Source organism: Schistocerca gregaria, chromosome 5, assembly GCF_023897955.1.
Source record: "Schistocerca gregaria isolate iqSchGreg1 chromosome 5, iqSchGreg1.2, whole genome shotgun sequence".
NCBI lineage: Eukaryota > Metazoa > Arthropoda > Insecta > Orthoptera > Acrididae > Schistocerca > Schistocerca gregaria.
The window spans coordinates 260,697,461-260,724,788 of record NC_064924.1 but is presented as its reverse complement, the minus strand read 5'-3'; the positions used below and the strand labels follow the sequence as shown (position 1 = coordinate 260,724,788).

The 27,328-nt window shown below is 39.2% G+C and overlaps 1 protein-coding gene across 2 annotated transcripts in view; it reads left to right on the top strand.

Annotated features, from left to right (window-relative positions):
• The window catches only part of LOC126272933 (cilia- and flagella-associated protein 91-like), a 273,513-nt gene extending 269,034 nt beyond the window's left edge, over positions 1-4,479 (top strand). The window contains exon 15 of one of the 2 annotated variants that reach the window (XM_049976230.1): positions 3,738-4,479. In XM_049976230.1, the coding sequence (XP_049832187.1) occupies positions 3,738-3,808 (71 nt within the window). In that variant the 3' untranslated portion in view covers positions 3,809-4,479. The remainder of the gene's footprint in view (positions 1-3,737) is intronic. The other variant, XM_049976231.1, reaches the window with a different exon arrangement.
• The last annotated feature ends 22,849 nt before the right edge of the window (positions 4,480-27,328 follow it).

The window sequence follows — 27,328 nt, the reverse complement described above, 5'->3', positions numbered from 1 at the left end:
AAGTCATATGCAAGTGAGAAAAGCTCAAGTTGGGTTTTGCAGGACTAATGTTTTCAAAACACATTCTGGTTGACACACAGAATGTCATTTTCTTTGAGATACACTGTTATGTCTGAGCTCAAAATATGTTCTAAGATTCTACGTTCTAAGATTCTACAACAAATGGATGTCTAGGACAATGGACAGTAGTTTTGTGCATCACTGCTGCTACCCTTCTGTAGACAAATGTGACCCATACACTCTTCCAGTACCTGAAGGACTGACAGTGTGCTATAGTCGAAACAACAGAGTCTAACTCTGCCACAAATTCTGTACAAAATCTGACTGGAATTTCAATGGACCCTGGAACTTTGTTCATTTGTATAGATTTCAGTTATATCTTAATACCTGTCACTCAATTTTGCAGTGGTAAGAGAATTAGCCTGGAGCAATACACCTGGTTTTCCTTTGTAAACGAACATTTGAAAACAGCATTCAGAATTCCTTAGTTTGTTTCTCGGTCCTCAGTTTTAGTTGCTGTGTCATCCATGAGTGTCTCCACACTAACGTTGGTGACACTAACAGCCTTTGTATATGACTAGATCTTTTTGGATTTTTGAAGGATTTTTCAATTACATTCTTCTACAGAAGTGTTCAAAGTCTTCAAACATTGCCCTCTTGAGAGCTGAACATCTTTTATTTATCATTTCTCTGTCTATAGCCATAAGCCATGTATGGAAGTGAAACATGGATGATAAATAGTTTAGACAAGAAGAGAATAGAAGCTTTTGAAATGTGGTTCTACAGAAGAATGCTGAAGATTAGATAGGTAGATCACATAAGTAATGAGGAGGTATTGAATAGAATTAACGAGAAGAGGAGTTTGTAGCACAACTTGACTAGAACGAAGGAACGGTTGGTAGGACATGTTCTGTGGCATGATGGGATCACCAATTTAGTATTGGAGGGCAGCATGGAGGGTAAAAATCATAGAGGGAGACCAAAAGATGAATACACCAAGCAGATTCAGAAGGATGTAGGCTGCAGTATGTACTGGGAGATGAAGCAGCTTCACAGGATAGAGTAGCATGGAGAGCTGCATCAAACCAGTCTCAGGACTGAAGACCACAACAACAACAACAAGAGCCATATCCTTTGTTTCACACCTATTGTACACTAGTCTCTGATTCTTTAGAAGTTTCTTCACAATGCCTGCATACCATGAATGTCAATGGTATTAATTTTCCAATGAATGGTCAACTATTCTTCTAAACTTAAACCACAGTTCTTCTACATGCTTGTGCTCAGAACGAAATGTTTCAAGTTCCTTCTTGAGACATAACGTTGCTGCCACTTTGTCTAGTTTACTGAACATAAAAATCTTTTTTTATTTCTACTTTTTCTGTTGCACTTTGTATGTTGGTAATCATTGTTGCTAGAATTGCCCTTTGATCACTGGTACCAGTTTCAACGCGACATCCTGAAAACATTCAGGTCTATTTGTTGCCATTAGATACAATACATTTCCATTTTGTGAGGGTTTATATGCTATCTGTTCTACTAAGTTTTCAGAGAAGCCATTTAGTAGTGTTCTGGATCATGCCCACCATTTTCAAAACTCTAATTATATCAGTTATCTGTGGGGAGGTTAAAGTCTCCTCCAATGATGACAGAGTGGTTGAGGACCTGCATACTAGTGAACTGAGATTTTCTTTAAAGTTTTTTCTTAAGTTTTGGGGATGAGCCTAGAGTCCAATGGAAAGATCCAATGCTGTGAGAAAAAGTTCAGAATTTGCCACTGCACAGTGCATAAACAAATATACCCTATTTGATCATTACATTTCTCACAGGAAAGTTTACAATTTAATTTGTGACAGGATGCTGATAAATTATGATTCAGTATACACCCAAAGTTATCTATACTTTTCCTACATAATTTTTTGATTGAGAAATACACTCCTGGAAATTGAAATAAGAACACCGTGAATTCATTGTCCCAGGAAGGGGAAACTTAATTGACACATTCCTGGAGTCAGATACATCACATGATCACACTGACAGAACCACAGGCACATAGACACAGGCAACAGAGCATGCACAATGTCGGCACTAGTACAGTGTATATCCACCTTTCGCAGCAATGCAGGCTGCTATTCTCCCATGGAGACGATCGTAGAGATGCTGGATGTAGTCCTGTGGAACGGCTTGCCATGCCATTTCCACCTGGCGCCTCAGGTGGACCAGCGTTCGTGCTGGACGTGCAGACCACGTCAGACGACGCTTCATCCAGTCCCAAACATGCTCAATGGGGGACAAATCCGGAGATCTTGCTGGCCAGGGTAGTTGACTTACACCTTCTAGAGCATGTTGGGTGGCACGGGATACATGCGGACGTGCATTGTCCTGTTGGAACAGCAAGTTCCCTTGCCGGTCTAGGAATGGTAGAACAATGGGTTCGATGACGGTTTGGATGTACTGTGCACTATTCAGTGTCCCCTCGACGATCACCAGAGGTGTACGGCCAGTGTAAGAGATCGCTCCCCACACCATGATGCCGGGTGTTGGCCCTGTGTGCCTCGGTCGTATGCAGTCCTGATTGTGGAGCTCACCTGCACGGCGCCAAACACGCATACGACCATCATTGGCACCAAGGCAGAAGGGACTCTCATCACTGAAGACGACACGTCTCCATTCGTCCCTCCATTCACACCTGTCGCGACACCATTGGAGGCGGGCTGCACGATGTTGGGGCGTGAGCGGAAGATGGCCTAACGGTGTGCAGGACCGTAGCCCAGCTTTATGGAGACGGTTGCGAATGGTCCTCGCTGATACCCCAGGAGCAACAGTGTCCCTAATTTGCTGGGAAGTGGCGGTGCGGTCCCCTACGGCACTGCGTAGGATCCTACGGTCTTGGCGTGCATCCGTGCATCGCTGCGGTCCGGTCCCAGGTTGACGGGCATGTGCACCTTCCGCCGACCACTGGCGACAACATCGATGTACTGTGGAGACCTGACGCCCCACGTGTTGAGCAATTCGGCGGTACGTCCACCCGGCCTCCCGCATGCCCACTATACGCCCTCGCTCAAAGTCCGTCAACTGCACATACGGTTCATGTCCACGCTGTCGCGGCATGCTACCAGTGTTAAAGACTGCGATGGAGCTCCGTATGCCACGGCAAACTGGCTGACACTGACGGCGGCAGTGCACAAATGCTGCGCAGCTAGCGCCATTCGACGGCCAACACCGCGGTTCCTGGTGTGTCCGCTGTGCCATGCGTGTGATCATTGCTTGTACAGCCCTCTCGCAGTGTCCGGAGCAAGTATGGTGGGTCTGACACACCGGTGTCAATGTGTTCTTTTTTCCATTTCCAGGAGTGTAACTTAATATACGCACTACTGTCTTTTGTAAGAGATCATTATTTGAAAGTGTGGAATGATCTTAGGGTAACATTCTGCAACCACACTCTCCACGAGTCTGCATAAGGTGAAATTTTTGGGTTTATACCTATCACATCTACAAGTACTCAAACAAAAGAACAAAGTACAAAACAAAGGAGAAGGTTTGATTAATTTCTTTTATCAGTTGAAATGATGCTCATCTTCACACTTTTAATTTACAGTGCCAAAAGACTAAACATTTTGCAAAGTATTTTTCATGGATTAAGGATTTATGAATAACCATGTATGTTCTGCTATATCTTCAACAAGAAACTTTTAGTTTGTTTCATAAAACTAAGAGCTGCTTTTGCCTTGTTTCAGAAGAGGCCAAGACAGAAGAAGAGGGGACAGTTCTACAGGACAACTGTGAACACTGTGATACAACTGATTAAGATCATGCACTGCAAACTATGAGCAAGTCATTATATCTAAATTCAACTGTCAAAAAGAAAAGTTGTTGCTGAACAAAGAAAGAATTCACATCTTCTTTCTCAGTAGAAAACTGTATTCCAGATAGGAATTCATCTTTAATTAGGGTGAAACATGGGTACTATATTGCTTTTCCTCAATGGGTCTTGTTAGACATGAACACTGTTTGTTGAAGGAAAAGTATCAAATGACCACTCACAGTGAACTCCACCAGTTTCTGCATTGGGGATAATATTTAAGGATTTTAATTCTTTGCCTTACAACAATATGAAAAATAAAATAATTTTAAAATGGTTTACAAGAATCAACCTTCGCTATCATAATAAGCAACAAATACAAGATTGGGATATAATTTTAAAACTGACCTTAGTTATTATAGTAAGCAAAGACCACAAGAAGAAAGAAGCAAAAGGTAAACAGTCCAGTGCTTTAAGGAGGTGGTTTCACTTTGGGCAAACAGGTTTCAGCCACCTATTATTTCATTTGATATATTTAAAAGCAATTTCTCATTTTTCCTAGACACAATCCCACACCTCGAAACATCCATGAACTCATAATACCTAAAACAAATTATAGCTGTAAATACCAAGCAAAAATAGGCCTAAAATTAAAATAAAATCATATCAAAAGTACATACTTTCCCAGTGGTTTGATTCTGAATCCATTCATACAATCAGTAGTACAAACTCAAATTTATGTTACAACAACTTTAGATATATATCTAAAAACAAAGATGATGTAACTTACCAAACAAAAGCGCTGGCAGGTCGATAGACACGCAAACAAACACAAACATACACACAAAATTCGAGTTTTCGCAACCCACGGTTGCTTCGTCAGGAAAGAGGGAAGGAGAGGGAAAGATGAAAGGATGTGGGTTTTAAGGAAGAGGGTAAGGAGTCATTCCTATCCCGGGAGTGGAAAGACTTACGTTAGGGGGAAAAAGGATAGGTACACACACACACACACACACACACACACACACACACACACACACACACACACACACACACACACACACACACACACATATCCGTCCGCACATACACAGACACGAGCAGACATTTGTAAAGGCCTAATTCTTTAGATATAGTTACTTTCAATGTGATTAGCCTCTGCAGTATGACCACTGTTTCTTTGAATGCTTTAAGTGACTGCTACATTGATAGCAGTACCTCAGTGTACCACTAGATGTCTCTGTCTTGTAGTAACATTGGCGGTTTCCTGCTAATGGGACTGGTATTTGAAAAACAGTTGAATAAAATGGTGGTCTGAAGCAGAAACCACTGGGGCTCGAAGGGATAAAGGTGTCAAGAGAATCAGTATTTGGACTACTTCTACATACTGCTTCTGCATCATGTCCTACTAAATACACCTTGACTTGAGCTTGTGGTGAATTTCTTGTATAGTTATTGAAGAGTCTTGTTGTCTTCCCTCTCATCTCTTTGCTAGAAGAAAAGTTTAATTTCAAAAGCTAGAGTTTTAGTTAAATTTTCTTCGCCTCTATATCCATTTCCACCTCTACAGTGCTAGATTTTTCCCCATAGCTTTGAAAGATTGTAGCTTTGTTTCCCATGTACACTGGTCAATTTAACCAGATAAAAATAACAAGTGATAAGAAAACACAACATGACTGCCATGAAAGTTGAGTGTGGTTGTATACACATTCACCTTACAAACCAGAGGCACTGGAAATCCAAATTCATCATAGCAGATGACTGCATACTTTTATAGGGCAATAATTGTTGCTGTAAGAACGAGACAAGACAGCTATGGTAGCTAACAGACAAACTGATAGAGGTGTAAGATAAGTCGGGTCAAACTGAGACAGAGGTAGTCAGATGGTTAAATGTCCATAAGTCTATTATTCATAGACTGTGGAAACAATTTCTAAACAGAGTGTACAGGTCCTTCAGCCAGTCTTACATTCTGTTCATTTAAATGTAGCTTTGAGCACATCATAGTTCAAGGGCCATACTGAAAGTTGTGAGCAACCAATTGTTGAAATTAAAGTTCCAGCAACATAGGAAAAACAACTGCTAGATCATAATCTGAAGACTTTACATCACACTTTGCCATATTGTGATACAATTAGCATTTATCATCTGACCACAGTTCTTCCAAAATGGCCAACGTCAGTGTTTCATTTTGACAGTATGCTTTTTAAAGAGAGAAAATGTGACACTGAAATTCACTTCAGTCTTAAACATGTCTATGGCAATGTCTGTATGGATGTCAGAAGTGTTAAGAGACGCGTGAAACATTTTAAATGTAAAAACGCAAGTATCCAAAATGATCCTCATAGTAGTTGGCCTTGAACTGCCTCTGCAGAATGGAGCAAGAAAAGATTCTGATTGATTTTCTGGAACATGGACAATCCATAAATGCTGTCCATTATATCCTACGCTTTTGAAGCTCCATCAATAAATACTCTGAAAAGAAGATCATCCTGTAACAAGATAATGCACACTCTCACACTGCTTGTGCCACTGTGAAGAAAATCAGGAAATGTGGATTGGAAACTCTTCCACATTCACCCTAGAGTACCTACTTGACACTCTCGAACTACCATCTTTTTGGTTCTGTTGAGGAACAGATGCAAGATGGTGGAGGATGTTTGACAAGCATTACATCAGTGTCTTCAAAATCTTGCAGGGTGTTGGGGAAAATGTGTGCAAAGAAATTGAGACTATGTTGAAAAGTGGTAGAAGTAAGTAGATTAAGATGATGTATGTGGTTTGTCTAAGAAGCAACGATAATTTTTTTTTTTTTTAAATTGTTGCTCATTATTTTTGGTATGCCCCTCATATGTTTCAGAGCCAGGGGCATGTCTGATTTCAAGATTGCTAAAAATAAGATTGTCTGTTTAGCTGTCTTAGCTCTGTGCCTGTGCAGCATCTATACATTTTTTAATGGCAGGCAATTAAACATAATTTCCTGATGATTGTGTGATGAAGCTTGGAATCAAAGAGACGTGGCAACTTGAGGCTGCATAACTACCTGTCCACCAGTAAAGAATAAATAGTGGAATCTAAGTTCTGCTACTTGCTATGAAAGAGGTACTTTAGTAACCCAGGATGCTAACATACCTCTGCCATTCTTTGTGATGCCATCATTAATTAACATATTGTTGTCCATAAAACCCATGATGAGGAAGGGTCTTAAAACTAAAACTGCAGAAGCAGCTAAATTTCCTGTTTTGAAATTTTATCTGTCTAAAGTGAAGTATTTTTTTCTACAAAACTTCCAAATTTTGTGAATTTTTTTCTTTTCAATAGGGATTGCATTTTAGAAATTACAGACCAGTAGTTATACTCACTGATTTGACTTCTTACATGTATGTGGAACAGCAACAGCAGTCATTTTCACTGCTTAACATTTCTTTAAGCATCATGTCACCTGATAATAATGCAATTGTTCAGTTCATAGCTCAAGGCTTTGATGTGATTCTGTGATGTATACTGATGATTCTGAGTTGTTTATTGTGTGTCACTGTACCTCAAATGCTTGTTGTTTAATGTGTGTCACTGTACCTCAAATACTTCATTGGGTGCAAGTCACAATATATAAATTGAAATTGTCTCATCAGCTGTCAGACAAGGAATATTTGAATATTTAAAACTTCCAGAGCAAGAGTCTGGAGGTAATGAAACTAGAAGATATTGTAGATACTAGTAGTAATGATTGTATTCGAAATAGTGTTGAATCAAGTGAAAATAGTTGTGATGTGTACAGAAAAGCTACACAGATCCATCAAAATAGGCATATCATCAAGAAGGGATGACATTCGTTAGAACAGAGGAAGATATAATGACATTTTTAGGAACATCATCATTCAGAGAAGACAGGAAAGAGAAACTTTCATTAATGTCTTTAATGCATCTGGTAGACTACAAAAACAAAATGATTTATGTCAGGCAACACGACCAGTGTCATTTGCAAAGCAAAACTTTAAAATTCACAGCACTACTGGTTCTTGGCAGCTGTTCATACGGTTGTTGTTGTTGTGGTCTTCAGTCCTGAGCCTGGTTTGATGCAGCTCTCCAAGCTACTCTATCCTGTGCAAGCTTCTTCATCTCCCAGTACTTACTGCACCCTACATCCTTCTGAATCTGCTTAGTGTATTCATCTTTTGGTCTCCCTCTACGATCTTTACCCTCCACGCTGCCCTCCAATGCTAAATTTGTGATCCCTTGATGCCTCAGAACATGTCCTACCAATCGGTCCCTTCTTCTTGTCAAGTTGTGCCACAAACTCCTCTTCTCCCCAATTCTATTCAATACCTCCTCATTAGTTATGTGATCTTCCCACCTAATCTTCAGCATTCTTCTGTAGCACCACATTCCGAAAGCACAATATTAAAACATATAAGACTGTCTACTGAAACAGAATCCTGAAGGCATCTTGGAAATAAAAAAATTAAACCACTTTTTTGGCATAAATACCAGATGATAGAAAGTACACATGAACAGACTTAACAATAGTTTTACAAAAAGATATAGAAATGCACATTAATCTCTGATTTCAGATGCAAAATTGACCTTTGCAGGTAGTTTCCCCCTCCCTCAAGTGTGCAGCACCATTGGTAGGTATGGTTAAGGTTGAAGCAGTGGTACTCAGCCAGGTATGTTGGGATTTGGTGTCTGTGGGTTCCAGATGTAATGAGAGTGAGGGGTGCGGTCAGCAGCATCTCTCTGTGATGATGGTGGTGCATTGTTCCCTCCCACTGTGGAAGAGGAAGTGAGTTAAAGACCATCAGATAGTGTTTCGATGGTAGAGGTGATGTTCTTTTATGGAAGAGCAAGTCCTTTATCACTGCTTTGATGCTGAAGCACCCATGCTGCCTTCTGCTTTTGAATGGGAACTACTGAGGGCATGCTATTCAGAAATATTGTGAATTTGTGGGTGTCACACTGTAGCACTTTGTGAGTTTCACAGTACAGGAGTTGTAGTGCTGCCTGGATAGTGTTGTCACACAGCATGACATGCCCATGGTCTTTTAGTGCCTTGTTGACAAATACTTACTGCACGGTGTGTGCCTGAGGAGGGGGTATGTGGAAGTGGGCAATATGTTCTTTCATCCTTGTTGCTAATGCTGGTAGCTTACTGTTGTCCAGAAGCACAGCTTGAGTCAGAAAGTCAGTGAGTAGAACCAGACATTTCATGTACAATATTTCCACCAACGAAGACTGCAAATCATTGTAGGCAGTACATACACCACGTACTCCCAACAATATTCATGGCAGGGCTTCTGTCCACTCCATGGAATGGCAGATGAGAGCAGCCTAAGACTGTGGTGCCAATGATCAGTAAGGCTGTTGCATTGAAGATGGTATGCCTTAGTTCAAAGCTGTTGGACGCTGTACAATTTGCATAACTCTGTGAGCAGGTGGAGCTCATACTTTCAGTGCTGGTTGGTGGTTATCAGTGTAGGACAGCCAAAAAGTGCGATCAACATCAGTTGGAAGGCAATATCAATTGTTTTGGCTGTCATGTCCACAAGTGCAACTGCTTCAACCTAGTATATCACATTATCTGTGGTTTATAGTATATAGTAGAAACTGCTTGGTTTTGGTTGTGGTTCCACTGGATCAAGGTGACTATGCTGTAATCTTCCTTTAGGCCTTGATGCAAGTACAAGTCAACTTCCTGCAGTTGGCTTTAATGTTGGACTACACAAAATCTCTGTGACTAATTTGGTGTTATGGCAGATGGGAAGATATGACAAACTATGTAGGGGATTACAATTTAGCTCTGTTGAACTTTAATGAGACTAGGAATCTGTACTTGCTCCACTATTAACCCAGTATTGCTGTCCATTGAGAATGCTGTTATCTTTTGATCCTTCTTTTGTTTCTACACCATTTCTATCCAGGCACTCAGGATGTTAATCCAAGACAGAAAGCCAGTAACCTCATTGTTGCCACTATTAACATGGCAGATGCCTGTCGTGAGGAGTGCAATTCCTCCTGAGGTTGCGTATTACATATACTGCTGGCTGGTAGTCAGAGAATATAGTTATCAGACATCCCTCAGTATCCTTTTGGAACTGTTTAACTGCTTCTAACGCACTGATTGGCGTATCCAAGATCGAACACGTGACAATGGATCATACAGTACCGACACCACTATGCCGTAGATGTATGTCTTCTATCCAGCTCAGCTTAAAACCAAGAGCTTTTGGCTCCATATGAAGCATGTGCTGTGCCAAAACTCACGGGTTACATTCGCCCTTAAAACTGCTGAGCATCCTACCCGATAACTAACTTAATAACACCTGGGGGTTACTGTAAATATATGTGTACAATGTGTTAAGAAAAAAAAAATATGTTGTAGATGATCCGTGAGCATCAACAAAATAAAAAAAGAAAAACTGCAGGTGGTGAGTGTGTGTGACGTCAGCGATGCACCAACTCGCCATCGCTGAGTCCATAGATGATGACTAAGCAACGTGCCGCAGCCGGCCGCTGTCTTAGATGACTGACAAAAGTTGGCGAGGCACTGTGTGTTTGTTCATAAAAATGGTTCCTATTGTATTACATAAAGAGTTAGTTAGTTCCCAAGTAGACATCTCACTGACTAAGTGGATATATCGATGTGTGCCTAGGTCTGATAGTACAGCGGCCCAGTGCGTAGTGTATGGAGGCACCGCAGTTGGCGGTTAATGCTTTGGAGAGGGAAAGAAGTTTTGATTGGTAGAACCAGTATTTTAATTTGTTGCACCTCACGGAGGCAGCATGACTATTTAGTCTATTAGGCCCCTGTTCATATACGTGGCTGTGACGGTTGTTTCCTCCTAACATTGAGCAACGGAATGTACAGAGATTCTGTGTGACTTAATGAATAGTCACTGGTGATACACTGACTGTCGTCTTGTGAACAGTTTTGATCGTAAGAAATAGTTTGCTGTGGTAGATCCAGCGAGAGCCTGGTTAGAGAGAGAAGTAGATTTGTAGGTCACGAGTTTTTGCGAATTGATGAAACTGATATCCAGTCTGTGGTGTATGATTAGTGGTCACAGCTCACCCAGGGGTAATTGGATTGTTAGCTCCTAGTTGGAGTGGTTTGGGAGTGATTGGTGTGTGTGTCAAGAAGGTGAAACCTCAAACACATTTTTGTTGTTGTTTTAGTACCATAATCCTACAGCGGACCTAGCATGGGCTCGTACAGACTCAAACTGTTTTTCTGTAGTATAATAGATCGCACCAGTAGTGGAGCTGATAAGTGGCAAAAATAAAGGAACCATTTTACAAGCAACACCTAGCTAAACAAAAACTGATTAGCCAAACTGACGAGTGGCCGAATTAATAATGTTAGGGAATGTAGTGGGCTGCGTATTGTCAACGCCTGAAGAGGCTCAGATTTGTGTAACATTGTTATTTAAAGTTAGATTTAAAGTGGCTGTGGCACCTAAGTTGTTGTTGTTGTTGTTGTTGTTGTTGTTGTTTTTCCCCCCAACTATTTTTGTTGAATGACTGCCCGAATTGAGGTTTTACTGGCGTCTCATATAATGAACAATTGTGCTGAACGTGATGGGTGTGCCAAGGTAATGGTGCTGTGAAGGCAATCTTTGATAGTGTCAAACACATGTTGCCAAGGCCCAGTGCAGAGGTTCTTAACCCCAAGTATTTTTACCAGCCAAGACATTAATTAGAGGTGGTATGCTTGAATCTTTATAACTTAAGGAATGTGATTATCATTCCAAGAAATCTCCAAAATTCATGAAATATTATTGAATGTGATATCTGTTGAATTCTGCATGTTCTTGTCTGGATCTGATTCTGTCCCGTGTCACTGAATAGCCCAGGAATGTTATATTTGTATTCCAAATTTCTCCAGCATGTTGAAGACCAGGCATAAGTGCTCTTTGTGCTGATCATGTGAAGAGAAGAAAATCAGTATATCATTTAAACAAGGGAAACAGAATGGAAGGTGACTAAGGACACCATCGATGAAATACTGCCATGCATTGGCAGCATTTTTTAATGCAAATGGCATGTGCAGAAATTTGTATAGTCCGAAAGGAGTAATGATGGTGGTTTTTGGTGTCACCAGAATCTGTAGGTCGCTTTTCACAATGAATAACAGTAAGAAGGCAAATAAAAGCCAGCAAATGGGCTTGGATATCTGTTGTTTGCTATCTGGGCATTCATTTCCCAGTAATCACTGCATATACCGTACGTGCTGTCCTTTATAGGTACCAAATGGATGGGTGAGACCATGCACTGTCCATTGTTTGCATGATACCAGAATTTCACAGTTCTTCACTAGCTGCTTTAATGACACATAACTTAGCTGGCACTAGATACTTGTCTTTGTGAAACACAGGTAGTCACGAACAAGCATTTATTCTGTGGACAGTAGTGTTCGTAATGCTATGTTGTGTAAGAAATTAGGAAACAAAAGACAAAGTATTTGTAACACAGGGAGGAAGTGGTCATTCATTGACATCACTTTCACTAAAATGTAACTGCTCCGTACTGCCTTTCAAAGTCCATGGTTGGAGTGAGTAGGGATGGCCACTGACATTTGTAAATATTTTGAAGCGCAATGTTATGTGACAGTTTTACATCCTGTCTAGCCCCTGTGTTCAAATGGCTCTAAGCACTGTGGGACTTAACATCAGAGGTCATCAGTCCCCTAGGCTTAGAAGTACTTAAACCTAACTAACCCAAGGACATCACACACATCCATGCCTGGGGCAGGATTTGAACCTGCGACCATAGCAGCAGCGTGGTCCCGGACTGAAGTGCCTAGAACTGCTTGGCCACAGCGGCCGGCTAGCCCCTGTGTTCACAGAGTTCAGTTCCAAGCAATGATTTAGTTTTTTGTGCAGGTAAATAAATTCTTTATCTTCCCTTGAAGAGCCACCAGATTTGTTTGTCATAGTCTTTAGTTCTTCACATCTTGTAAAATTGAGTTGGGGGTTTGAAGGTAGAGGCCATTCAGTGCCAGGAATCATGCTAATTCTTAACTGTGACAGCTGATGGCTGACCTTAGCTAGCTCACTGCTTTTGTCCTTCAAAGTTCTGTGTACAACCAAGTTTTCATTCACTAAATTTGAACATTCAGTCTTAATTTCTGCATACATCTGTTTCCTCATAGTCAGTTGTTTTTTTTAGTGAGCTGTATGAGTCCTGAAGCTCTTTTGTTGATGAGGAATGTGTCGATATCAGAGGTGTAGGAACAGGAGGTCTGCCAGTAATATCAGGTATAGAATAAATGCTATTGTTGTGGCGAAATATTTCATCTGTTAAACTGGGCCACAGTGGAAGTAATGCAGAAAACTGGAGTGCAACAGTGGGTCAATAACATCTGCCACAGTGAATGTCCACATAAATGGACTGCTCAGACCTAAATTGATTGTGCTACTGGTAATACCATACAGCCTAATAGACAGATCAACTCTGTTCAGGATTGTGCTTACTTCAGATCCCAAGCCAATAATAAAATGTTGTTGTTGTTGTTGTTGTTATCTTAATTCCAAAGACTGTTTTGATGCAGCTTTCCATGCCATTCTATCCTGTGTAAACCTCTTCATCTCTGAATCACTACTGCAACTTACATCCTTCTGAATCTACTTACTGTATTCATCTCTTGGTCTCTCTCTACAATTTTTATCCTCCACGCAATCCTTCACTATTAAACTGTTGATCCCTTGATATCTCAGAATGTTTTCTAGCAATCAATCCCTTCTTGTAGTAAAGTTGCGCCACAAATTTCTTGTCTCCCCATTTCTATTCTTTACCTCCTCATTATCATAATGTGAAGGCATTCAGAGCTGGCATCTTCATAAGTTAAAACTTCCAGGCTGACGGGCTGTGGTTGATCTGGATGTATCAATAATTAAATGGGCAGGTGGGAGTCTAGGGCATAAAGTGTATAGAAATGATACACACATCGACTGTTACCTCCATAAGGATTCGAACCGTCATCCCAGGTAGAAGAGAGGTGTCATTAAAACAATGGCAGACACAGCTAATAAGATCTGTGAGCCAGTTTATTTACAAGATGAACTAAATCATTTGCGAATGGATTTTAACAAAAATGGATACACTGGCGATGAGACAGATCGAACACTACACCCAAGAAGAAAGGTGTCTGACAACATTCAGCAACAACAACTGTCAGCTGGAAAAACTTTTTCATCCAGTTATTCACTATATTACAGAGCGTAGTGGGAAAGTTCTGGCAAAGTTTCAAGTTGAAATAATCTTTAGACCCCGAAGAAATCAGTGAATATTTAAGATTGGCAAAAGACACTCTACACCCCTTAGTAACTGCTGGGGTGTATAATATTCCATGCAGCTGTGGGCAGGTTTATATTGGAACAACGAAAAGAATTGTCAATAGCTGCTTAACAAAACACAGAAGGAAATGTCATCTGGGACATACCGACAAATCAGCTGTAACGAAACATGTTTTTAAAGACAGTGATCATGAAACAAAACTTAGTGAGATGAGTGTGCTAGCCAGGACATCACATTATTATGCACGCATGTATAGATAAGCTATAGAGATTCAGAAACACCACAATAATTTTAATAGAAAAGAGGAAGGCTTAAAGTTAGATAAGATATGGCGGTTGACTTTGCACCAATTATGTGACAATTGATTACCATCAATTGTGAATAACGAAATTAGTCAGAGATAGAATTACAGCAGCCCCATGTGACGTATGGTGGTGGGTGCTATATAAATGAGACCTCCAAGGCCTGGCATCCAGTCGTTGACTCACCTCAGAAGAAGTTGCCCACAGTTGACAATGAAACGTCAGGAAGAAGAATTTTTACAGATTGACCACGGCCTGTCAGCCCGGAAGTTTTAACTAATGACCTCCTCATTAGTTATGTGATTTTCCCACTTACTCTTGAGCATTCTTCTGTAGTACAATATTTCAAGAGCTTCTGTTCTCTTTTGTCTAAACCGTTTCCCCTCTGTACATGTTTACAAGCCAGACTAAGACCTTCAGAATAGGCTTCCTAACACTAAAATCTATATTTGATGTTAACAAATTGCATTGTGAAGGGACATATCAAGATAAGATGGATAGTTTTTATGAGGCACTCAGTGATGTAGTTGTTAGAGTAAAGGACAAGGACAGTGTTCTGCTCATGGGTGATTTTAATGTCAGGATTGGAAATCGAACAGAAGGGTATGAAAATTGTTATGGGTAAATTTGGAGAGGATATGGAGGCCAATAGGAACGGGAAACAACTCTTGGATTTCTGTGCCAGTATGGGCTTAGTAATTACAAACTCCTTTTTTAAACATAAGAACATTCACCGGTATACTTGGGAAGGCAGGGGAACCAGATCTGTCATTGACTATATAATAACAGATCAGGAATTCAGGGAGGCTGTGAGGGACACATGTGTATTAAGGGGATTCTTTGATGACACTGATCATTATTTAATCTGCAGTGAAACTGGGATTGTGAGGCTGAAAGTGCAGGAGGTCAGGTCCATATGTAAGAGGATAAGAGTGGAGAAACTTCAGGATAAGGAAATCAGGCACAAGTACATAACAGTGATCTCAGAAAGGCACCAGTTAGTTGAATGTAGTCAATTACAGTCATTGGAAAAGGAATGGACAAGGTACAGGGACACAGTACTAGAAGTGGCTAAAGAATGTCTTGGAACAGTAGTGTGTAAAAGTAGGATGAAGCAAACAGCTTGGTGGAATGACACAGTCAAGGCAGCCTGTAAAAGGAAAAAGAAGGCATATCAAAAATGGCTTCATACTAGAACTCAGGTAGACAGAGAAAGTTATGTTGAAGAAAGAAACAAAGCCAAACAGATAATTGCAGCATCCAAGAAGAAATTTTGGGAAGACTTTGAAAACAGGTTGGACACTATGGGTCCAGCTGCTGGAAAACCATACTGGAGTGTAATTAGCAGTCTTCGAAAGTGAGGTAAGAAGGAAATGACAAGTATTTTGGACAGGTCAGGAAAACTGCTGGTGACTGCTGTGGATGCCTTGAGCAGATGGAGGGACTATTTTGAAGAGTTGCTCAATGTAGGTGAAAATACAATCAGTAATGTTTCAGATTTCGAGGTAGAATGGGATAGGAATGATGATGGAAATAGGATCACATTTGAGGAAGTGGAGAAAATGGTCAATAGATTGCAGTGCAATAAAGCAGCTGGGGTGGATGAAATTAAGTCGGAACTCATCAAATACAGTGGAACGTCAGGTCTTAAATGGCTACACAGGATAATTGAAATGGTCTGGGAGTCGGGAAAGGTTCCATCAGACTGGACAAAAGCAGTAATCACACCAATCTTTAAACATGGAAACAGAAAAGGTTGTAACAACTACAGAGGTATCTCTTTAATCAGCGTTGTGGGTAAAATCTTCCCAGGTATTGTTGAAAGGAAAGTGCGAGTATTAGTTGACGACCAATTGGATGAAAATCAGTGTGGGTTTAGGCCTCTTAGAGGTTGTCAGGACCAGATCTTTAGCTTACGGCAAATAATGGAGAAGTGTTATGAGTGGAACAGGGAACTGTATCTATGCTTTATAGATCTAGAAAAAGGCATATGACCGGGTTCCTAGGAGGAAGTTATTGTCTGTTCTACGAGATTATGGAATAAGAGGCAAACTTTTGCAAGCAATTAAAGGTCTTTACATGGATAGTCAGGCAGCAGTTAGAGTTGATGGTAAATTGAGTTCATGGTTCAGAGTAGTTTCAGGGGTAAGACAAGGCTGCAACCTGTCTCCACTGTTGTTCATATTATTTATGGATCATATGTTGAAAACAATAGACTGGCTGGGTGAGATCAAGATATGTGAACACAAAATAAGCAGTCTTGCATACACGGATGACTTAGTTGTGATGGCAGATTAGATTGAAAGTTTGCAAAGTAATATTTCAGAGCTAGATCAGAAATGTGAGGACTATGGTATGAAGATTAGCATCTCCAAAACGAAAGTAATGTCAGTGGGAGAGAAATATAAACGGATTGAGTGCCAAATAGGAGGAACAAAGTTAGAACAGGTGGACAGTTTTAAGTACTTAGGACGCATATTCTCACAGGATGGCAACATAGTGAAAGAACTGGAAGCGAGGTGTAGCAAAGCTAATGCAGTGAGTGCTCAGCTACGATCTACTCTCTTCTGCAAGAAGGAAATCAGTACCAAGACTAAGTTATCTGTGCACCGTTCAATCTTTTGACCAACTTTGTTGTATGGGAGCGAAAGCTGGGTGGATTCAGGTTACCTTATCAACAAGGTTGAGGTTACGGATATGAAAGTAGCTAGGATGATTGCAGGTACTAGTAGATGGGAACAATGGCAGGAGGGTGTCCACAATGAGGAAATCAAAGAAAAACTGGGAATGAACTCTATAGATGTAGCAGTCAGGATGAACAGGCTTAGATGGTGGGGTCATGTTACATGCATGGGAGAAACAAGGTTACCCAAGAGACTCATGGCTTCAGTAGTAGAGGGTAGCAGGAGTTGGGGCAGACCAAGGAGAAGGTACCTGGATTTGGTTAAGAAAGATTTTGAAGTAATAGGTTTAACATCAGAAGAGGCACCAATGTTAGCACTGAATAGGGGATCATGGAGGAATTTTATAAGGGGCTATGCTCCAGACTGAACACTGAAAGGCATAATCAGTGTTAAATGATGATGATGATGATGAACAGATCTATCTTTTTCAGAAATGCTTCTCTTGTCACTGCCAGTCTACATTTTGTATCCTCTCTGTTTTAGCCATCATCAGTTATTTTGCTGACAAAATAAAAAAAAAACTTTGACTACTTTACGTTCCTCATATCCTAATCTAATTTCCTCAGCATCACCTGACTTAATACATCTACATTCCATTATCATTGTCTTAATTTTGTCAACATTCATCTTATATCCTCTTTTCAAGACACTGTGCATTCTGTTCATGTGCTCATCCAAGTCTTTTTGCTGTCTCTGAAAGAATTTCAATGTCATCAACAAATCTCTAGGTTTTATTACTTCTCTCTGATTCCTACGCCAAATTGTTCTTTGGTTTCCTTTACTGCTTGCTCAATGCACCGATTAAATAACATGGGGGACAGGCTACAACCCTGTTTCTCTCCCTTCTCAACCATTGCTTCTTTTTCATGTACCTCAACTCTTATAACTGCTGTGAATAACCTTTTTAGCCTTTTGCTCCCTTTATTTTGCCCCTGCTACCTTCAGAATTTCAAAGAGAGTATTTCAGTCAGCAAGGTCAAAAGCTTTCTCTAAGTCTACAAATGCTATAAACATAGGTTTGCCTTTCCTTAATCTATCTTCTATGAGAAATCATAGGGTCAGTATTGCCTTGCATGATCCTACATTTCTCCGAAATCTAAACTGATCTTCTGTGATCTTCAACCAGTTTTTCCATTCTTCTGTAAAGAATTCATGTTAGTATTTTGCAGCCATCACTTATTAAACTGATAATTCAGTAATTTTCACACCTGTCAGCAACTGCTTTCTTTGAAATAGGAAGTATTACATTCTTCTTGAAATCTGAGGATATTTTGCCTGTCTTATACATCTTTTACACCAGATGGAAAAGTTTTGTCATGGTTGGCTCTCCCAAGGCTATTAGTAGTTCTGACAGAATGTCATCTACTACAGGGGCACTGTTTTGATAGGAATATACTGATCCGTATTTCTGTTAATAACATATAATCTGCAACTGTCCTTTTTAAAATTTGAGGCAAACTGGTTTAGCTCACACATGTAATACGTAGGTGTTCTTCCATATTATCATGACCCATTATGCCTACAGGAGGTCATTATTGGCACTTGAGTGTGAGCATGGTGTAATGCACCTGCAAGCGTCTGCTCCAAAATGTGAATGAAACCAACACCTGTCGTCTGCCACATATGGCAGATCAAGAGGAATCCTAGGAAACAGCTGTTGTGTACATCCAGTGACCATGTCATGGTTCCTCAGGGGATATTTGCCCAACTTCAGCAGCCAGTTTTTATGATGACATGCATAATGGCCGTCACAGCTGTAGGTCTCTGTTGGTTTCTATGTAGTAATGTCATTGGTCTGGAAGTGCAAAAATTTTGTCATCAATCCATAATTTATCCTCACACTTGTTGCCCTTATTTGAAATCAAAGAATCTTGGATTTGAGGATGATGTGTACTCAGACGCTAGATGCAAAGTCACCAGTATTTCACAACAAAGTAGAAAACTTTGACAGATCACCCATGACACTGTGAATAGTCAGAATAGCCTGTATGTTGGCAAACCAAGACTCTGGATGTTCAGGTTGAAGTAACAGCAGTCAGATAATGAAAGCTGTGATGTAGGAACATCTCTGAAGTTGCATCTGCATGGTGCAAGGCTATGTGATCTGGGGGTCTCACTGTACAGAACTGTACAGCACTCCATTGATCATATAGCATGGGAGATTAACCACAATTCTTCTCATGTGACCCGGTATGGCCAACCAAGTTGGGGAAAGAAATCAGTTCATTTGTTCAATTTCTTGTGTGGAAGCACATTTACATCTACCTTTACGTCATATTTCACAAGCCACTTACTGGGTTGTGGCGGAGGATACTTCTGGTACCACTTCCCACCCAACTATTCACAAATGGTGCATAGGAAGGACAGTAGTCAGTAGGCCTATGTATTGGTGCTAATTTCTTGAATTTTCATGGTCATTTCACAAGACATTTATGGCAGGAAGTATGTTGTCCAACTCTTCCTTGAAAGTGCCCTCTTAAAATTTCAATTGCAAACCTCTCTGCAATGCACAATGCCTCTCTTGTAATAACTGCCAATTGAGTTTGTTGGGCATCTCGGTAACGCTTCATGCTGACTAAACGATGAACTGATGAAACATGTTGGATCTTCTCTATTTGGAATGTGTAAGCGGTGTAGTCTTGGTAGTCAAATTTCAAACAAAAATCTGGTTTAGTGGCATCAACACAGTTCTATGTCGAAGTAATTTGATCCATCTGATTAGTGAAGTCGGTAAGAACAAAGGATTGAGTAAGAACTAAAGGATTGTGCCAAACTAATTTGTTGTAAATTTTCTAGTCATTCAACTGTATCGGAGGAGAAACATTATCACTCTCACGTTTTACCCCACAAATAATCTGCTTTGTACCATTCTTCACACCTTGTAATCTAATAGAAACAGTATTTGATTGGGCAAAAGGCCCCAGTAACCTTTATGTAGGTGTGATAACATCCAAGTACTGTTGTAACAAACCACTTTATTAGCATAAATATCAGACACCAAAAAATACATGTGAGCTTAGACCAGAGACATGAACAGAGAGAACAAACAAATTAAAACAAGGATATAAAAGCTTGCATGTTGTTCCTTAGTCTATGATTTTAGATGCAACTTCTATCTTTGCAGGTTATTGTCCCCACAGTCATTGCAGTTTTATATGCCCTTTGTCATTTTTGTGCCAAGAGAATCGAAATTGATAGCTGGTTTTCAGAAAACTGAGGACCACAGTTATTTCACAGTATAATGTCAAGAGGTAGAGACATTATTAGATTTCAAGGAACAGAGGTCCATATGATGGATACATTTGTTTCAGTTTCAGATGTTTTGAATCACAAAGAATGTTAAGAAAGATATGAGAATATTTATGCTTAGGAACAGTGACAGGATACAAACTGCAGAGTACTTGACTGTTCAACATCAAATACTCAGTTCTGAGAACAAAGATGTGGAGCACAAATGGATGAAATTCAAAAGTATTGCGTGATACAACTTAAAAAAGTATGTGCAGAATGAGGTTTTGAGGGATGGGAAGCCCCGTCATGGTCTAGTAGGCACTGAAACCAAAGAGAGCTTCATCACAGATTTAAGTAATTCAAATACCAGATGAATCAAGTAGACAAATACAAGATGAATCAAATGAAAATGACCATAAACGGAACAATGAGAACAGCATTCAATGAGCTTGAAAATAAAATTTTGCCAACTGATCTGATGAAAACTCTTAAGACGTTTTGGCCTCGTGTAAAGTCAGTAAGTGGATCAAAATCATCTATTCAGTAGCTCAGTGATCATAATGGTACAAAAACAGAAGATGACACAGAGAAGTCTGAAACACAGAACAGTCTTCCAGATGCACCATGGAAGAGTGTAAAACTGTATCTCCTTTCAATAATCATATGAATGTCAAAATAACAGGTAGTGAGACAAGTGATCACAGAATCGAAAAGCAACAATTACTTAATACTGGAAGCCATCTGGACCCGGCAAGATATGTGTGAGAATGGAAAGAGACTGTGTGAAAGAACTTCTTTCTCTTCTTATTGTAGGCCACAAGAACAATGAAGGGAGTCCTAGTGACTGGAAAAAAGTGCAGGTGATTACTGTTTTCAAGGTGGGTCACAAGACAGATGCAGATTGTTAAAGGTCTGTAACTGACACCAATCTGATGTACATTTATGGAACATGTTTTATGCTCATGTATTGTGTCAAGTTCAAAGAATGAAAATTTCCTATGTGCAAATCAATGAGGACTACGCAAACAAGGATCTTTTGAAATTCAACTCAGCTGACTCTGTTTGTTAGTGAGACATAATGTTATAGACATCAACACATAGGTGGATGCCATGTTATTTGTCTGTAGGACTGTTGTTGGCCAAGTTTTGTGACTATTCAGGACTCCGTTGCAGACAGAACAGAAGGTGTCAGTAAAAGGAAAATGCTAACCCTTTGTTCAGTTACAATTGGAATGATCATTTTATCTGCTGTGTTTTCAAATACATCACATGCTAGCAACTTGTAGTTTCATATGCACCATTAGAAAGTGCTTTTTACTATCTATACTTGTTGTCTAATTGTATTTATGGCCATGCCATTGAATTTAACTGAACATGTAACATACCACACTTCAAAAAATGCTTCTGTGGGTTAGCACTTTCTTCCGACAACCTCTTCCTCTCAACATTTCCCTCTTAAAAATACAAAATCAACAAACATAAAGATAATTTCAGGTGTATCCCAAGGAAATGTGATAGGATGGTTACTGTTCACAGTATATACAGGATACAGAAAAAAATTTCACCAAAAGTGTTGTGCAGAAAGACAGCATCAAACAGAGGAATTCAAGTATAGGAGTTAAGGGTCATAGTTTCATATTTACAGCTCTACATGCATTGATATCAACTACATCTAGGTGATGGTCTTTGAGTTTGAAATTTGTTTATGTTTGCCACATGGAAACAAACTGCACTCTACTAAATGTCGCTAGGTGTGACTGATGTGCAACTGGACGTATTCAGTTGGTACTGTGTTCTGACTAGATTAAGTACCAACAACTGAATGAGTGTTGTGGAGCAGCAACATGGATTGTGGTTTCACATGGAATGAGCTAAGTTACATGCACTTGTCCTACGGTGCTGTTCATGTTTATGCAAGGTTGGCTCGTAGGATTTATCAGAAACCTTATTCACATTGCAAGCTGTCTCAAAAAAATACTTTTGTGTCAGTTAACAGACATATGAGAGAGACGGAATCACTGCACTCTAATAAGCATGATGCAGGTAGGAGATACATCGTTCATAGAGTTGAGCTTGACAAAGACGCGTTACATTGCATAGAGCAATATCCAATGACAAGTAACAGATGAATCACTCATTGTCAACCGGTACAAGCTGTGAGTCTGAACCACTACCGTAGGTGTCTGGAATTAGTTGACTGATTCCTAGAATAAGTAGCACAACATCCACATTTCCCTGGACATGTTTTGTTTATAGATGAGGATTGCTTTACCTGTCAAGGCATTTTCAATTTACACAACAGCCACATTTGGGCACTACGAATCCTCATGCAACATATGTCCATGGTCACCAAGAGCGATTCACTGTGAGCATCTGGGTGAGAAATGCAAAAGACTCACTCATTGGCCTCTACATGGTTGAATGCTCACACATACCTTGTGTTTTTGCAAGTATTGGCTGCATTCCTGGGGGATGTGTCGCTTGGAGCTGGGCTGAACCTTTGATTCCAACATGACATCACCACTCCACATTTTGCACTTACTGTCTGAGGTCTCATTGACAGGACATTTGCAGACAGATGGATTGGACACAGTGGACCAAATAATGGCTTCCACATTTGCCACACTCAACACTGCAGCATATAACACCACTTAATGATGATCAGGACTTGGCAGCTCACATTATGGCAGCAGCAGAAGTGATTCAGAGCACTCCTGATGTATTTCAGAGAACATGCCAATCCCTGCATCACTGCTATGTTCCAGTGTGAACAGTGGTCAGTTTGAACATTTGCTATGACATATATTAATTAACTGGTTGTAAATCTGTCTATAAGAGCATGCTCATTTGCCATTTAACTGGGCCTTTTTTGGACATTTTGCAACATGACACATGGACATGTGATTGTTTTCATTTCTAAAGAAGTGCTATATGGTATGTCAGCTAAGTATGATACATATATATATGTGATTCTTTAAGTTTTTCTTGTTCTCATTGTGATGATTAGTTGGTTCAAATATTTTATTTATTTATACAGGTTCTGTGAATTACTTTTCATTTTGAATAAAGATGTTCATATGTTAGATTCCAATTATGTTTACGTAGTGCTGAAAATATGCAAGTGCAACCCCATGTACCTATATTCAAATTCCTTCATTTGAAGCTGTCTTTCTGCCCTGCACTTTCGCTCAAGTTGTATTCCCTCATCCCATATAAATGATCTAGTGTCTAGTAGATTTACACTACAGCACAAATTACAAACATGGTGAGTTAGTACACAAACATATAAAGAGCAAGTGCCAGAAAAATAGAACAGAGAAGTGCATACCAAAAGATAAAACACATTGAAACATATCACTGCTGTCTATGTCCACTGATTGATATCACTTGTTGCTACACTCTTAAGTCATTCTTCATCTCAGAAGAAAGAACACCAAAATTTCGGACAACTCTTTTTCAGAATCTGCTGACTGAACCATATTTACGGTTTTTTCACTGTCAGATGAGTGTATTTCAGATGCAAATACTTATGCTAGAGAACCAGCTGTGATTTTGGAAGATGATGATGGAGTGAGAGGATGGCATAAAGAGGAAAAATTTGTATCACTGAAAATGGCATCTATCTTGCAGAGAATAGAGGTTGTATCACCGAAGGATAGTAGAAATTTTGTTCTGATATTGAATAGGTTTACAAAATGTGTCAGTTATTTTAAAAAATAATCAGCAGACTCGAACGTATTTTCCGTTTCCAAATGGATGTTGCTGTACTCGATGCCTTTTTGAGCTGAAGACTGGAAAGTAAAATACCTGTAAGATAGAGCATTATGACAGTGCATTATTTGACCAGCTTTGCTTCCTCAACCAGTTCACTGTATCACAAGTGAGCAAGAATTGTTATAATTGCTCTAGTAAATCATGTCAGGAGAAATGGACCAATTTCTTTGAACAGTAAGAGTCCCTAGAGCAGTATTTACAATTACTAAATCTGTGCAAATTCATCTTTAGTGTTCCAGGACACAATGCAAACATGGAAAGCATACTGTCTCTCATGAATGTCCAGTGTACTGAGGTACAAAACAGAGTATAAGTATCAACGGTTTAGGCAATAGTAAAATGAATGTGTGTATGTCCATGAAATGAGCAGCTCTGACTTTAATGGTAATGCCATTCAGCAATAGGGTCTTCTCTCTGAAGCTTGGAAATGTGATAAATACTAAAAGTTGAAGAGAGCGGAAAATTTAGAATTGAATTTTGTTGGTTGTATACAACCAAGACTCTGCACTTTAAATATTTAATTATTTGTCTCATAACGCAAAGATGCTAAAAAAAAAAAAAAACCAGAAGCAGAGTGACTTAATATGTTGTCACAAGCTTTGTTGTTGTGATGTTTTTTTCCTTTTTTTATTAAATTAATTACACATAACATTAAGTTAGATTTATTTATTTATTAAATCAGTTGAATGCAGTTTTGGGTCTTCACAACAGTGTGGGCTAGCTGCAGTTAGCTGAAGTGGTCCTCAACATACTACATTAAATGAGAGCATACAGATGAGCACATGTCAGGCAGTGCTTCAGCTCTGCAGATGAGTCAGCAACTGCAAAACAAATACCTGCTAATTGCATTACACACAAGAAATGAATTTGTAATAAGTGATCACAAGTTGCAGTGTTGATGATGTACCACATGAGCAGGCCCACTAATATGAACACAATAGAATGGAAGTGTGATAATTCTAACAATAAAGGAATAGTGCCAGTTCTAAATTCTGTCCTACTGGGATAACAGATAATTGTCTGCACTGCTTCTAAGTAGCCACATTGGAATCTGTAAAGTTTTGTCTGATTAGTTATGTGTCTTTGTTTTGTGGAAAAGACTGGAAGAATACAATTAGGTCTACTAGCTCACCAAAAATTTTTTAATTTATGCATCATGAATTTGAGTACTTCTGAGTGCAGTTGATCGGCAAAACAATAAATGTACAAATGTTCCTTTGCATTAAAACTTTTATTCAGCTACATTCTGTATAGACTTGAACAGTGATGTGGTGAGTCCAGAACTTTCTTCTCCACCTCTTCCCACACTTTTATTTTTAATTTTTTTTAATTATATATATATCGCCATTGCTGCAACAGTGGCTACTTATTCCCCCTGCAACATAGTGTGACTACTGACTGAAGGGCAGCTGTTATTTGAGGTGCCTGAGCAGAGGACCTGCTTCTGTGATGCACTTCTCTCCTACTGCAGGGGTTGGCAATTTCCGACTAAGAGAGGAAATTTTCTTACAATTTCACTTTTTTTATGCTGAAGAGAAGTGTCCCAATTCTATTTCTCAATTTCTGTCCATATTTAAACATTTTGTCAACTCTATGTTTGAAGCAACATTGTGAACACATCAGGTACAATTTTTTCTTTAAAAAGACAATTGTCTAATAAAAAGGCCATTGAAATTGATTACAATATTTGTCATTTTGGTGCACTTTAGATGGTATTATAAGTAAAAACATAATACACAGTCACCTATTGATAAAAATTAAATTGTAATTCACATCTTACAGTTTTGCAACTTTTCCGTTACAGATAACAACAGACTTTGTAGATGATAATGTCTAAAACCTGACTTACTTTTGCTGCTTTCACTCAGTAATTTGTTATGGCACCATATGTTTTGATAAGTGCTCTTATAGGAATACAGTATTTGTTGCAAAGAAGCATGTAATAAGTATAACACATGGTGTCCACTCTAGAACCTCTTAACGCAACTCATTAGTAAGGCATAATGACATCATCCTCAGCACATCTACTACTAGATGAAAAAAAACGTGACATTCATCATTACAATAATACGGAAAGAAATTCCTTCCACCAATAGTCACCATTTATAATTGGCTACAGGTGTACTCAGCCACAAAAATCTTTGACAACCTACTCACTGAAGTGAGGAATTTAACGTATAAGAAAATTAACTTCAAACACAAACTGAAATCATTATATTTGTTTGACAGCTCCTTCTACTGTATAGAATTTTTTAATTTTATAATGCCTGTGTAGGGGTGTGTTTGAATGTTGTTAAATGTAAATAACTGTGCACAAAAAATAATTACTAGTAGCAAAGATTAATCCAAAAGACTACAGTGTAAATGGTCACCATGTCATATTTTTTGTTGATAAATAACATACGAATGTAAAGTATCAGTCCAAACTGCAGAGGGAGACTGCATTTATTATCCAGGAAACAAGCAAACAATTTAACAGTTACTTCAAATAACTCAAGGGAATGCTGCAAGATAAGTAGAAAGAAAACCACTGATATCACCACAGGTAAACCTCCCTGTTGTTATAAGACATTTTCCAGTTTGTGTATTTAAATAGAGTATCATAATCGCTGCAAAAAGCTTGAAGATCACAACTAACTACTTGCTTCTTGTTGGCAATATATCAAAAAATTGTATTTTTGTCACTCATAACAAACAAATGTTTGCATACTTCTCAAGATACAAATTTCCAGTTAATAAAGTTTAGGATGTTTTCATATACTATACATGCAACTGGAATTTCGACAAACAAAAACTTCTTTTAAATTACAAGTCTTTAAAGAACTATTACAACTTTGTTTCAGAGTCTATATCATAATATCATCATCACTGCTATCTGAGTTTGTTCTGGAACCACCGAATTGTAAATTTACGATGATAGGTTCAAGGATTTTATCCATCTTCACCTCCATATCAAACTCCTCTTCCTGATGCTTTTCAGTGTGGCGCACACACAGTTTGCCCACACTGAAGGGGAGATGATGTCTACTGCTTCATTCACAAGTGATTCAGTGTATGCTATTTTGAACATTTTGTTCTTTTCTGCCAACAGTATAATCTGTGTCCACATTAATTCAATCAGATTATACCAGGATTAGTATATGGTAAAAGCAAAACTGTGTGACTAAATTGATGTGCAAGTGAGTTTAGTTCATATGTTTTTGGGTGTGGGACTCGTTTGGATTGAGTTGCAGGAGTTCAGC